This window comes from Haliaeetus albicilla, chromosome 2 (assembly GCF_947461875.1).
Source record: "Haliaeetus albicilla chromosome 2, bHalAlb1.1, whole genome shotgun sequence".
Lineage (NCBI taxonomy): Eukaryota > Metazoa > Chordata > Aves > Accipitriformes > Accipitridae > Haliaeetus > Haliaeetus albicilla.
Genome location: NC_091484.1, coordinates 64,646,602 through 64,660,403, shown reverse-complemented (window position 1 = coordinate 64,660,403; position 13,802 = coordinate 64,646,602). Strand labels below are relative to the sequence as shown.

Here is a 13,802-nt window from a genome sequence, read left to right as displayed (position 1 = left end):
TCTCATCCAAAAAATACCCAGCCCACCCCCACTGACGCATCTGCTCATGTTTGGCAAAACTCTTGGACTAATCACCTCTACATCTTGTCAGCAAGTGGCAGATTATATCTTATAGAACCTAAATTACAGAATTGAGGACCGGACTCCTAAGAAAACTTGATGAGGTGGTGTTTTTTAACTGGAATAATATTGGATAGCATATCTCTTTATATTGGGTTCTTCACACTGGGAGACTGGTATTTGCATAGTTAGAATGTAACTTAAATCTTGAATTTTGATCAGCTGGTACATTAAATGTTATCCTTTTATAGCAAGTAAAGTGATGTTTTTTGCAAAGAAATAACTTTAAAAGTTGACCCCCATTTTGTAAGGAGTCTCTAAAATCATGTTTCCCCTGCCATTTTGAATTATGGCTTTGGAAACAAATTAGAAAACATGGATAATGTAGGAGTTGTGTGGGGAGAGATGCATATACCTAATAAACTCCCCAAATTGTGGGATGTTTTGGAGATTTGCTTGAAGGGTGTTACCCTGGTATCAGATTACTTTAATCCTCTTGTTTTCCAATACATTTTGTACCTTTCCTCCCTGTACCACCTGGGGTTTTTTTGTGTTTTCTGAAAATTTGTCCTCCTTACATTTTTAGACTTAGTGGGCAGCTTTGTTCTGCTGCTTTATTTCATGCTTCCTCTCCATGCTGTTGTAGAGTAGGTCCTTGCCCCCATCCCCTATTCTTTTCTCTTTTATGACTCTTCTTGCTGGAAATGTATTAGGGCTAAAATTGACAATTCTTCTGGCTTGTGGTCTAAGTACGGCTTTTGGTGTTTAAGTTCTGCTGCTCCAATGTTTCAAATCAGTAAACCAAGTCCAGAGGAGAGCATGATCTGTCTAGTGGCCAGAGTCTGAACTGTGATAAAATGGTAGTCAGGTTACTAGTGTGAAAAAAAAACTAATGTGTGAGGAATAGATTATAAATACACTATAAAGTAGTAAATGGGCAATACATTCCATCTGAGAATAACATAGACTTGAAAAATTGGCTGTTTAAATTGAGTGTAAAGCATGTGTCTTGGTGTGTGTATATAAGTGCACAAACACATAACCCTCCACCTCCCCCACCCCCCAAATCACTTTTTTGTTAAATAGATTATTAAGATATTGGTCTTACATCCATTGAGGAATTAAATCCAATTGTTATTTATGGTGATGAGTTCTCTACAAGGTTTTAATTTTGTATTTTGAATTGTGTGGGAAAGTAATATATATGCGTAAGTGCCTAGCATGTTACATTCATTTGTTCTTGGAATTCTATGCAGATAGTTTATTTCATCTGTGTAAAATACTTAAGTTAGTATTCCAAGCTTTTCTAAATTTAAATGTTGTGGAGTTTAGATTCATATTTTTGTTAGGGTTTGGTGCAGGAATGAAATACTCCATAAAAATATAACTATGTCTAAATTCATAGATATACTTTAGTTACCACAGTCTTTGGATAGTCACTTATTAATATAACCAGGTAGATTGTACCCGTGTAATTATTTAAAATCTTATTTGGGATTCTTGTAGCATTGGAGGTGTGTATGAGTTTGTGTATATGTGGTGTAATGATGGTCATCTGTTTAGGGGTAGGTATTTGAAAGGAGCATACAGTCTAGTTCATCTTGGTACCATTCTGTTTTCTAGTGTTCTTTTTTCAGTTTCTTAAAGGATTCTTGAAGACACATTGTCTACACAGATTACAGGTGTGTTTGTACGTCTCATACGTATGAGTTTGACTTCTTCACAGGTGCATGTCAGTTGGGGCTGCAGCTGCTAAGTTATGTCATCTTACTTTCTGTAGCAAATACTGTAAAGAACATCAAGTATCTAACATCTGTACTAAAGTTTTTCTAATCTCACTACTGCAGATTACAACCTTGTAGAATGTTCCTGTTCCTTTTTCTTAGCTGTTTTTAAAGGTGGGAGTTTGTTGTGTGTGTGGATTTTTTAGGTTTGTTTCTCGTTGCGTTTTAGGTTTTTGAAGTGGCAGTAGGTCTTTTTACCAGAAAGCACTTATTAATGCATCTCTATTTTTAAAAATCCTTTTGTCCCTTTGCTGCTACCATGAGTTGTGGGCAAACTATATTGCTTACCCTTTAAGATAAAGTTCATACTGAGATTCTGTAGTGGCCAGCAGAGGTTGCTGTGTTTATTGTGCACCATCAAGTGATAAGCTTTGTCTGTTTCCATATTAAAGAAGTTTAGAGAATTCTTGAGCTTTTTCCAGCTTGAATGATCCAGACAACATGCTGCTGACATGGAAAAATTGCTGTGGAAAACCTTGCTTTTCAAGTCTGTTATATATGGCTGGCACAAGTGTGAAGTTGAGGTCTCTCAGGTCTTTCTGTTAATCAGAGGACACGTTATAAAAGCTGTGCTGTGACATACCATTCCCTGGCTACAGGAAGCATTGTTTTTCATCCTGAAGATCAGAGAGAGGTTTCCCCAAAGAGCCAGGTATTTTATAAACATTTTCAAGTGCCTTTAACCCTGAAGAAATGCAAGTTATTCTGGTCCTGGCTTTCAGAGTGCTCAGCATAAAAGATCAGTGGAATATGAAGTTATTGCATTGAGATTTTGCGTGTAAGCTGAGAAGGGATGTTGTTAAAAAAGAAAAATCCCTTACAAGTTACTTGAAAATGGGGCTTGTATTGGACTTGTGTGCTGAAGGATAGGCTTTGGCAGCAGGATCAAATGGCCAAGAAAAAGTAGCACTGCTTTTGGAGAGGGTGATTCCTTTTCATCTTACTGAAGAATTATGAAAAAGCATCCTTTTGCCCTCTTGCAAAAGGACCTAATTCAAGGATCTTCAGGCACATGTTATACAGAACACCACTAAAAAGCAAGCAAGAGTGTAAAAGCATGATTCCTGTGGAGGAATAACTCGTTCAGTGGGGAAGCTATTCACTCTGAACAAGCTGCAACAAAATTACTTCAGAAAAGGAGCCTGTATTGCTGACAATCTCATCAAATTTCTGAATTGTAATCTTAAGTCTGGAGTGTGCAGTAGGCATGAATATTCATCTGAAGTATTTGTGTCCCAGGAATTTAGTCTTTCTCGTTAGATTAATTGATTGATCTAGTTCTGCCAGGCAAATGTTAGTCTTCAAACTGCATTGCATTATAGAGAGGCTCTGCTTCCTGCTGGAGACTTGCTGTTTAATATGTTATGTTCATATTTTTGGATGCTCGCATTTAGTAAACAAACTTTGAGACATTTAAAACTGCATAGCATGTATAATTCCATTGCAGCCTTGTGTTTAGGAGGCAGACCAGAGATACCAGTCACTAGTGAAAAATTTGAGCACTGGTTCCCAGGCTCCACAGCAAGACCAGGCAATCATCTTGCACTCTGTTCTTTTCTGCCTTCTTCATCCAGAAGCTGGTCACTTTGAAATGAAAGTCTGCAGGATGTCAGGACTAAAGAGGCTAACAGTTAACTAGAGTTTACTCACTAAATTTGTAATTCTTTAAGAAGAAGCTTGAGTATTCTAGCAGGAGCCTTAGTGAAAATTCTTGAAGAGTTATGATGTTTGGGATTGTAGACCTTACTGTATGTGAAAAACTGCAGGCATCCAGAATATAGTTAAAGAATCCAGAGTAGCTTACCTTGCATCCTCTTGTAAACTAGAGATTTAGATGATGTACTGCAAGTTGTGCTTTGCTGTTTGGTAACTTTTTCTGTGGTAATTCCATAGAAATAACATTTTTCCCAGTAAACTTGGATGCTTCTTTTCGCATCTCTTAATCTGCTTTTTAAAAGCAAGTTTGCACACTTGGGCGTGTAGCAGGACGGTAAACTATGCTTTCATTTCCCAAATATGTGTTTAGCATTTCCATCTCCAAATTTGTGATGTTGGTTGATGGATCTGTACTATTTTTTCATGTTCTTGTTAAGGATGCCCGACACCTGTCTTGAGGCATCTCTTTCCTGGAAAGAAGCAGGAAGGAAGCTCCTCAATCCTTGTCACAGTTCCTCGCACCAGAGTAGGACTTGTCCTACCTTTTCATTGCTGTTATGCCATCACTGGCTTTGTTTACATCTTTTTATTTAACCCTTGTATCTGTAATAGTCTCAACACTGCTGTCTGGTTTAGTGTTTTCCCTTTTCCAAATGCTTATTTTCACATTGTGGGATAAACTTGGTCATGAAAAATACCAACATTTGTAATGGCTGTTTTCAGTTATCATTGGAACTTAACAGTCTTGGCCCATCTGTGGCTGAGATGTTGAGATCCTAGTTGAAGAAGTAATGACCTTGGGAGTAACAGATTTTTATAGTTTGCTGTAGGCTTAGTTGAAGGAGGAACTCTTAGAAGGAAAAGCCTCTTTAGTCTGGGAAATGTGACTGGGGATGGGGGAAGAATCAATGCTTACTAAAACATCTGAGCACTTCTGCAGACTTTGAGACTTTGTAATGATACTAGATTTTCTCATTCAGCTTTAACCCGGTTGGAGTAATACTTTGTTCCAAAGTGCTGGATCTTTGGGCTTGTGTAAACTGTTACGCTTTGTCTGCATCCCATGCAAGGATGGTCACATTTATAACTGTGGAGTAAACTGTGTACCCCAACTGGCCTGTGACATTTTGGTGGAAAGTCATATTAAGAATGATGGGCAGACAAATCTAAATGCATAGCAAGCATTTCTAGCTAGTAAAAATCCTCATTAATTGTTTTCTGTCTCTTCTTCCACTACCAAGTAGGGAACGCATATATAGATCTTATATCTAGTTTATAATTTCTAAGTCTGGAGTTCTGATGTTAGGAATTCCACACTTAAGTTCTGTTGGGCTGAAATATAAGGCTGTTGTAGTAATAATCAAGGGCATAATGATTCATGTTCTCATAGTGTCTAATGCCATGTTTAAGTAAAATCAATCTTGAACTTCTTTTCAGAAAGTGAAACATCTTTGGGCCTGGTGCATCAAATACTAAATCACACTGATGGCTCTAAGTCTCTCCAATCTTCCGAATTCACTGGTGAGAACTTGCTATACAGTAGAAAATCTTTAACCAGGCAATGTAAGCCAGATAACATCTCTCACAAGATAGAGATAAAAAATGTGATGTTCTGGATTACTTAGTATTGTGAATGATGTTTGCTTTGCATGCACTTCGGCATTAGTAACCACTAATTGTTCTCTTGTACAGCAGGGATGTGATGCTGTTGTGTATTTCCCTTAAGAAAACATTGTAACATGATATATCATCTTTCCACATACTTTAGCAGTTCTGTAGTTCATGGGATTTATCAACTGGAAGCTTTAGTGAAGTGATCTTTCTTCTGTTACCTGATCCAAACTGCCTTTTTAAATGGCCATCACCTCAGCTGGAAGGATGAGGGAATCCAGTACTCTGAATGGATTTTTAGAGAGGTTCTTGGAACTTTTAATCTTAATGCTTCAGTTTTCCTACTGAAGGAACATTTCTTCTCATAAGAACAGATACTTAACTTGATGTTATGAAGCAACTGGTTTTTTAAGTTACTGTAATTTAAATACCTAATTCTTACTATTTTAATGTTTAACAGGACTGAAGCATTTGCTGAAAGGTTTAATTAAGTGTTTCAGTCTCTCAATATTAAATTTTTTAAAAACTTTATTTTAAAAAAAAACAACAAAAACCCAAAAAAGACAAACAAAACCAAAAAAGACAAACAAAACCAAAAAAGACAAACAAAAGCAACCAAACAAACAAAAATCAAACAAACAAAAACAAACAAACAACCAAAACTTACCTGGGTAGGTCATTGTGTTTACTCCACAAAGCTTCCCTGGCAAATCTAGCGAGCATCTTCCATTCAGAAAATCAAAAGGAATGCTAGGAGAGGGACCAGGAGTTTACACGTGCATTTTCTGCTTTCCAGGATATGCTTCCTAGTGTTTAGGAAACTGGTTCTTGTGGTCATTTTTTTGTAAGTCTGTATTTTCCTACTTCAGGGAAGCCGAGTAACAGCTAGTGAGTCACCTCATAGTAAAATTTGCAGCAGTAGTCAGGAGGGAGGCTGTGCCTGTTTACCATACAAAGACCAATCTGTTCATACAGATTCCACAGCTAGGCCCCCTCCTCACTGGTTTCAGCCACTTCTGGGAAGGACTTGCCTTTTCAGAGAAGCTAAACATAAGCTACAGCATTGTAAGGCTCCTACATCTTCAATGCTGTGGTAAAACTAATTAGCACTGTAAAAAAAAGTTTTATATTGCAGTATAAAACTGGTGAGAACTATGGATCCTTGAGAAGTCCATTGACAGCATCACTGTTACTCTGTGCTGCAGAAAACAACACCTGTTGAGTATCAGCATGCCACAGAATTTGGTACATATGTAAGCAGAATCATCCAATTGAAACATATTATTCAGTGGCTTAATTTGAGCAAAAAAATGATATATAATTACCCCAAAGCTTACAAATATCGTGCTTATAGTCATGTAAATGATTGTAGTAAACATATTCATAGTGCAGTGGTTTTGAAAATTTGGGTTATTGCACAACATTTGTGGCTGTCGCTAAGGAGATACTAAGCAGTCATTTATCCCCTCAGTCAGTCTCAGTAATGTACAATGTTTCTTTACTTGTATTGGTAGCTGCAAACTCCTGAAGCTGCTTCTTCTACCTTCTATTCCTTTATGCAGTCTGTAAGGCAGAAAACATTTCTCTTGCTGCCAAAGTATAGCACTAATACAGTTGCAGAAGAGGTGCAGGCATTGTCCCGAGCTGTTATGAAGAGGATAACAGCATAACATGATGTACTGACTTAAAATCCTGAAGGTTGTGTCAACTGAAATGTTATAACTTGATTCGGAATTCTACCAGAAACAATTCAGAAGCATACTGAGTTTTAATTGTTTCAGTTCAAAACAGTATGCTGCAAAGAAATGAGTAAAAGCCTAGTCTCTCAGTAAAACTTGAACTACCCGTCTTCTGACAACTATCTTGAGATGTGGATAACTCCAGGTAGGGTTGTGCCTTGAAGGTTCCTAATATTTAAAGTTAGGAAAGGAGTTGGGTTAGGTTATCTTAAGGAGTCAGATGACTTGCATAAATTACTGAAAGCTTCTTGGATAGTGTGTAGAAGTTGAGGGAAGGTACTCTTTTTAGCTATGAAAGACAGTTTAATGTTCTTGCTTATAGTGTATCAGTAGTGGTGGTTGAGGTACTCCCACTTCCACCCCTCACTGGATTCTGTGTAGTGAATGAAACTGGATGTTTTGTCACTGTCCAATTCAGTAAATTCTATAGTATTAAAATCGTCATTACTGTATGATGGAACCATACCACTGTGGCCCTAGCATGCTGTTTGAGAAGAGTCTATAAACACTACACTCTTGTCTAGAGCTGCTGAAGCAAGAATCTGTTTTAAGATCTCATGTGCTGTCTTTAACCATTGAATGTTATGTTTTGTCCCTTTTTTTAATTTGAAGCTGTTGTTCAGTGGTCTGTTGCTTTACTAATTTTTTTTTAAAGCCTTGAAGGTCTTCAGTAATATAAGGAATATGTAACTTTGTGTAGCTTTGTGTAGCAGTACTCTTCTGAGTTACCAGAAACGTGGTTGCTGATTTAAGTGTAAATAAAAGGTCTAGGCTTGCTTCTTAGATGCTGTTTTTCTCCAGGCAGATAAAGAGCAGCGTATGACACAAAAGAAAATGACATTCATTTTTGCTACTTCTACATTTGGCATTTTTCTCTGATACAGATGAAAAATTTTCAGCTGTGCCCTTTCTCTTCTTTAGAATAAAAATAGAAGAGGTAATAAAATTTCTGGAAGAAAGTTCTTAGGGACACTGTTAACAAGATATTAAGTTTGTCACCTGTGCGATTGCACCTATGCTAGCTTTGCAGGCAAGAAAAAAATACTCTCTGCAAGCCATATATTTAACCCATTAATAGTGGCTACATTTTTATGGTCTGTAGTGCATTCTACTTGAATTGCTTTTTTTAAAAAAGACAGCTGAACTTAGACTAGCTCTTTAAGACGTTTAGGACTGTGCCTGCAGATGTAGAGGCACAGTCAGTACACCTGTGATTTCACTGTGCTGAGCATATGTGTGATTTCCCCAGAAAGCCTTCCCCAATTCCAGTCACAGTTGTGTGCCACAGAAAATTAATACGCAAGATTAAATAGGTGGAAGTACTTTCATGTAAAGTAAGTACAAACATTTTTTGTTCGTGGGAATGACATTTTTCAGAAGCAACTCATATCACAATCAATAGGCTTATTTTTTCAATTGAAATGTAATATAGACTGTACTCTGATAGCAGGAGGGGAAGAAACCTAGTGACAGTGTTACCAAAATACATGGTGGCTTTTAACAGAAGAGCAATAAGTATGCTGTCCTAGTTTGCAGGTCTTCAAAAGAAATAATGATTAATTTTGGTTTGGATAGTTCTCAGTAGCAGTAATGTTTTCAATAAAACCTTCAATGTTGTGCTTCTTTAGCATGGAGAGGGAAGAGCTAGCTTATGTAATTATAATCTATAATGTCTTCTGGTACATGAGCATATCTGCATACACTGTGGAATGGAAAAGGGAGTATCAATCAGATTATTTTAGGAGGCTGTAGCTTGCAGCAGTCGTTTATGGGCAGTGTTGCGTTTCTAAACTGGATGCAACTGATTAATTCAGAATCTCACAGTAAATCTCTGACAGTATTGCAAATAGTATATTGAAATGTCTAGTAGGCTTTTACCTTTAATAAGGGAAGCAGCAAAAATGTTGCTGAATGTTTTAACCTAAATTGAAAAACCTGAAGTGAAATGTTCTTGAGTGCATTTTCAGATATGGCAGGTAAATAGCCATTTCCATTGCATTTTCAAGGCGGCATTTGTAAGTGCATTTGGATATTTGAGCAGAAGTAAGAGAAGCAGTTTGGATATACATGAGGGTGGTGGTCATAGTGGGTGGTTCTGTCACTTGTTTACTTTTACAGCTGTATAACTGTTTTCATTGTGGTGGGAAACTTAGAGCTGTAAGAGTCACAGACTGCTTAAAAAGAAATGTACTGATGCACAGTTGGAAAAATACAGTTCTTCTAAATGTTGCTTCCAGAAAGAAGGGGGAGCACTTAAAGACTTGTCCTAAATAATGGCTATCCTAAACAAACACAGGTTGTCTCAATAAACTTTATTTACTGTTTTTAAAAAAAAAACCACAGTATTTTGGAGTTGGTTAAAGCAACATAGGTGACTGCGCTTACAACAACTCTATAGCTTAAATCTAAAATGTACTTAAGGGTTGAAAACTGAAACTTAACTTTTACTTACTCAAATGGACAAAAGTGAGATGGTTATGATGGTGGAAATGTTAATTCAGTCAAAGATGGTGGCATAAGATACCCTTTTTTGCCCATTTTCCTCTGTCAGTCTGTGAGTTGTCTTTATTTACATCACTTATACAGCCTGTTACTAAGCAATATATTTACAGTGTCATACTGTAGAATAAAATACCTTACTAATACATGGAACCTTCAGTATCACTGGCACTATGTTGGCTAAACCATAACGATCCTAAATTTTAGGGTTTTTAAAAAAAACATACAATTAATAAGTCACTACTAACTGATCAATATAAATGAAATATCTATCAGTACCAGGACAGTACATCCATTTTTTCCCCTCTGCTGCTGCTGATCAGCTTTCTACATGCTAATCTGCGTGCTAAAACTTTCTTGCTCCAACTTCTGTGTTAGGTGACAAGTTTAAAAAAAAAAAAAATCTAAAGGGCTTTTAGTTTATATAAAGTAGAAAAAAAAATTAAATTGTATATAAAATTTAAACAGCCAACTTCTGAATATTTGGTCTATGAATTCTAGTCTGGATTTTTTTTTAGTAAGGGCGTTGTTACAACTAAGCTATTCCCCTAGGAATAACTTTAAAACATTGAAGAAATGAAGCAAGTCAAAGTGAGATATAACTCTAAGAGTATTGGGAAGTAATGTCACTTGTGGCAATATAAACAAGTGCTACATCCCTGCTTCCTGAAGAATGTTACTTTAAAAAAAATTAGTAACCTGAATGTAGCAGCTGAGTAAAAATTTACAACTTCAAGTGCTTAGATAGCAAAGTGCTGGTAATAAATTAGTGCTATTTCCAGTACATAATAGAAGGATTTGGAACAATGTTTTACGGGGGAAAAAAAAAGACAAATACACTGGAAAAATGCATGCTCAGCAGTGTTTACTCTGTTTCCAAATATTAATTCTTATTTTGGTTAGCCATTTGTATTGACTTGTTATTCAATTTTATACATAAGGCACAATTGTTCTTCAGAATCCTGTTGTATCCAGAAGCAGGAGATTATTATAGTTTTGATAGAAGTGGATTTTCTTCAGGCAAGCAAGCCTGAAGGGGGGGTAGATGAAAAAAAAAAAAAAAAACAAAAACACCTTTAAAAATTGTGATTTGTGAACAGGGTTCAAGTGTCATGGTGATTTGTTGCCAAACAGTAGTGAACTTCCCCAGAAGTGAACTTCCACTGCATTCTAGAAGTATGAATACTATTTACAGCACTTACTTGGGAGCATCTGTACAATCTGAAGATAACATTGAAGGAAAAATCTGAAAGGTGTATCCTAGACTGAATTTGCAAGGGGATTCACATTCCAGCCTTGATTCAGTTTTAAATTGAAAACTGAGACTTACTTTCATTTTGGAAATGTAAATTAAAAAAAAAAATCATAACTTTTTACAGAGTTAACCAATGTTCACTCCCCACCCCTGCACCATTGGGCATCTCCTTGTGAGTCTGTAGGAATAACACTGGTTTTTGTCAATTTTATACTTACGGGCTAGCTGGATAAAATTCTAGTTGACTTGTGTTATATTCACTACTGGATCACCTTTCAGAGATTTTAGAGAGAAGGATGTAGTTCTATCAAATTCTGTATTGATGGAGTTGCTTGTACATGTGTGATTAAAAACAACAAAAATACTGTATTATGATAGCCTGCAGAGTTGTAAGCATGCCCAATTAATGTTTTCAACTAAACTTAAACATAAATCTTAATTTTAGGTACTCGCTGCCTTCAGAATGCTATCTGTGAGGGCTGAAAGCATGCAGTTCCCAAGTTTTGCATATAAACCTAATTTACTAATAATGCAGATACTGTAGTTTTAAAAAATGAAAACAGTGATGCCATTGCTACCTGTAATTTCTTTTTAATCAGTTATTAGGGGGTTTTTGGTGGGCTTGATTGTGTTCTGGTTCCCTCCTCCCCGTCCCTTTTTGGTATCTTGAGCTAAATGAAGCAGAGCAATTAAAGCCTATATACTAAAAAACAGCTTAAAAAGGGAAGGCTTAATTTGAACAAAAATTTCGAGGAGGATGATAGCCTTTTTGCCATAAAGGTACATTAAGGCTCTTAGGAACTTGCTGTGGTGTATTATTATTTTTTTAGCATTATAAAATAGATGTGTTTATATACACAACACCTACATATTTTGATATAGTATTTTCTCGTTTTATATTTTGTTCAGCATTTACAGCCGAACAATACCAGCAACATCAACAGCAACTGGCACTAATGCAGAAACAGCAGCTTGCACAAATTCATCAACAGCAAGCAAATAGTAATTCCTCTGCCAACACATCACAGGTGAGGGATTTGTCTGTGCTATGATTTATCCCTCATTGTTTCCCACCAGGGTTCATCTCTAATTGTCAACTGTTGCCATAGAACCTTGAAACTAACCAACAGGAAAGTGGCTTTCGCCTGAATCTACATCATAGCCATTCTGTAAAGTGTTTAGAAGGGACACCGCAGGTGAGTGTGGCAGGCATTGCCTCTGCTCCCTCTTAACAAAAAAAAGATGGGTCAGTCAATTAATGAAATTTTCAAAGCCTTAGAAATATGAATTGCAGAGATCTCCAGCCATGTCATTATCCTCTTGATAGTGGGGAATTTTTAGAGCAGGATTTTTAGTTAATAACTGAAGCTAACTCCTGTATATGTCCTCCATACAGCTGTGGAAGTGTCTAATATTCATAAATGTGTAGCGATTACAGTGGTGACAGACACAAAAAGGTTCAGAGGTTGTTTGCAATCTGAACCTCCAAGTTTCTGAATTGGGTTTGGAATTTCATGAAAACAAGTTGACCTGTGAAACAATGTTGTTCCATAGAACTTTGGAAATAAGTTTCTTTGTATTTTAAATAGTGGGGATTTTCTTCTCCATTGTTATAATGGAGCTAAAAGTGCATGTAAAAAAATCACAGTTCAGATTTTAACTAGTTGTACCAAATGCTGACAGTTTGGTCTGAGAGAATGACTGGGCTGCAGTTCTGATTTACATGTATTGATTTTTGTTTTACTAGTTTGTGTGTAGCTTTAAAATGGGGAGAGTACTGACTTTTGGAAGCCTCAATCACATATATTTGCCACCATTGTTCTTTTTAGGGTTTTGTTTCCAAGACACTGGATTCTGTTAGTGCTCAATTTGCTGCTTCAGCTTTGGTTACATCAGAACAACTGATGGGATTCAAAATGAAGGATGATGTGGTGCTTGGAATTGGGGTGAATGGCATTCTTCAAGCCTCAGGTATGCAGCTGTTCAACAGAATTTGATTGCGTCTTGATTTGTACAGTGGAAATATGTCTGTCTGGAGTTGAGTATTTTCTGAAAAATGAGCTTACTGCTTTGTTTTTCTTTTGCAGGAGTGTACAAGGGCTTACACCTCAGTAGTACTACACCTACAGCACTTGTCCATACAAGTTCATCATCAACAGCAGGTTCAGCCTTGTTACAGCCTTCAAATATAACGCAGACTTCAAGTTCCCACAGTGCACTGAGTCACCAAGTAACTGCTGCCAATTCTGCAACAACTCAGGTTCTGATTGGGAACAACATTCGATTAACTGTACCCTCATCAGTTGCCACTGTAAACTCTATTACCACACTCAATGCACGACATATACCTAGGACTTTAAGTGCTGTTCCATCATCTGCCTTAAAGCTGGCTGCAGCGACAAACTGTCAGGTGCCCAAGGTTCCAGCTTCATCCTCTGTGGATGCAGTACCAAGGTAGGTTTTTTTAATATCTGCTTATGTTTTCCAGTCTTTATTTTGCTTGATAAATATATTTATGGCAAATAAGAACAGTTGTATTAGATCAGAGTGGTTTAAATTAACATTGTGTATAATGGTGGTCAAAAAGGGATACCTGGGGAGGAGTACAAGAATAGACAGACTTTTACACTGATAGTTTTCCAGGATGTTCTGCTAGCCACTAAATAAAAAATAAGTGTTAGCTCAAAAGTGAAGTTTACGATCTATTAGTACTATGCCATATAAAAATTCTCCACTGTAGTGTACAGTTTTTGGCTCATGGGTTCTACATGAAGGCTGAACTATTCCAAAATTAAGTGTGTGTCTGTCCTTAAAAGCAAGTCTGCCAGGAACGAATGTAGGGTAGAGTTGGTCCAGCTGCGTTCAAAGATGTTTCTATAATTTGAACACTGCAGAAGACTTCAGAGGTTGTATTATATTAATTTGAGAAAAGTATTTGTCACGTTCTTTAGGCATAATAACCATTTTCATTTCTAAATTACTATTCTTAAACTAATGAAGACAACAGAAATTAAGATACTTGGCTAGAAGATGAATTAAAATAGGTTAAACAGGAAGTCAGTTCAGTGTTTCCTGAGATAATTCCAGATTTTGTAACTAGTGACTTCATCAGCAACTTCTTTTATTGCACATTTTTTATTACTTGATCACAAATTTTGATGCTTAGAACACCCGTTTTTGTTTCCTACATGACATGGT

At 36.7% G+C, this 13,802-nt stretch overlaps 1 protein-coding gene across 7 annotated transcripts in view; it reads left to right on the top strand.

Moving 5' to 3' along the window:
* The window catches only part of EPC1 (enhancer of polycomb homolog 1), a 71,350-nt gene that overhangs the window by 55,970 nt on the left and 1,578 nt on the right, over nucleotides 1-13,802 (top strand). For 2 of the 7 annotated variants that reach the window (XM_069778100.1, XM_069778096.1), the window contains 5 exons: nucleotides 4,938-5,021; nucleotides 11,514-11,632; nucleotides 11,714-11,800; nucleotides 12,434-12,575; nucleotides 12,692-13,058. In XM_069778100.1, coding sequence (XP_069634201.1) covers nucleotides 4,938-5,021; nucleotides 11,514-11,632; nucleotides 11,714-11,800; nucleotides 12,434-12,575; nucleotides 12,692-13,058 — 799 coding nt within the window. Of the gene's footprint in view, nucleotides 1-4,937; nucleotides 5,022-11,513; nucleotides 11,633-11,681; nucleotides 11,801-12,433; nucleotides 12,577-12,691; nucleotides 13,059-13,802 lie in introns of those variants that run through there. The other 5 variants (XM_069778097.1, XM_069778098.1, XR_011323721.1 and 2 more) reach the window with 5 other exon arrangements.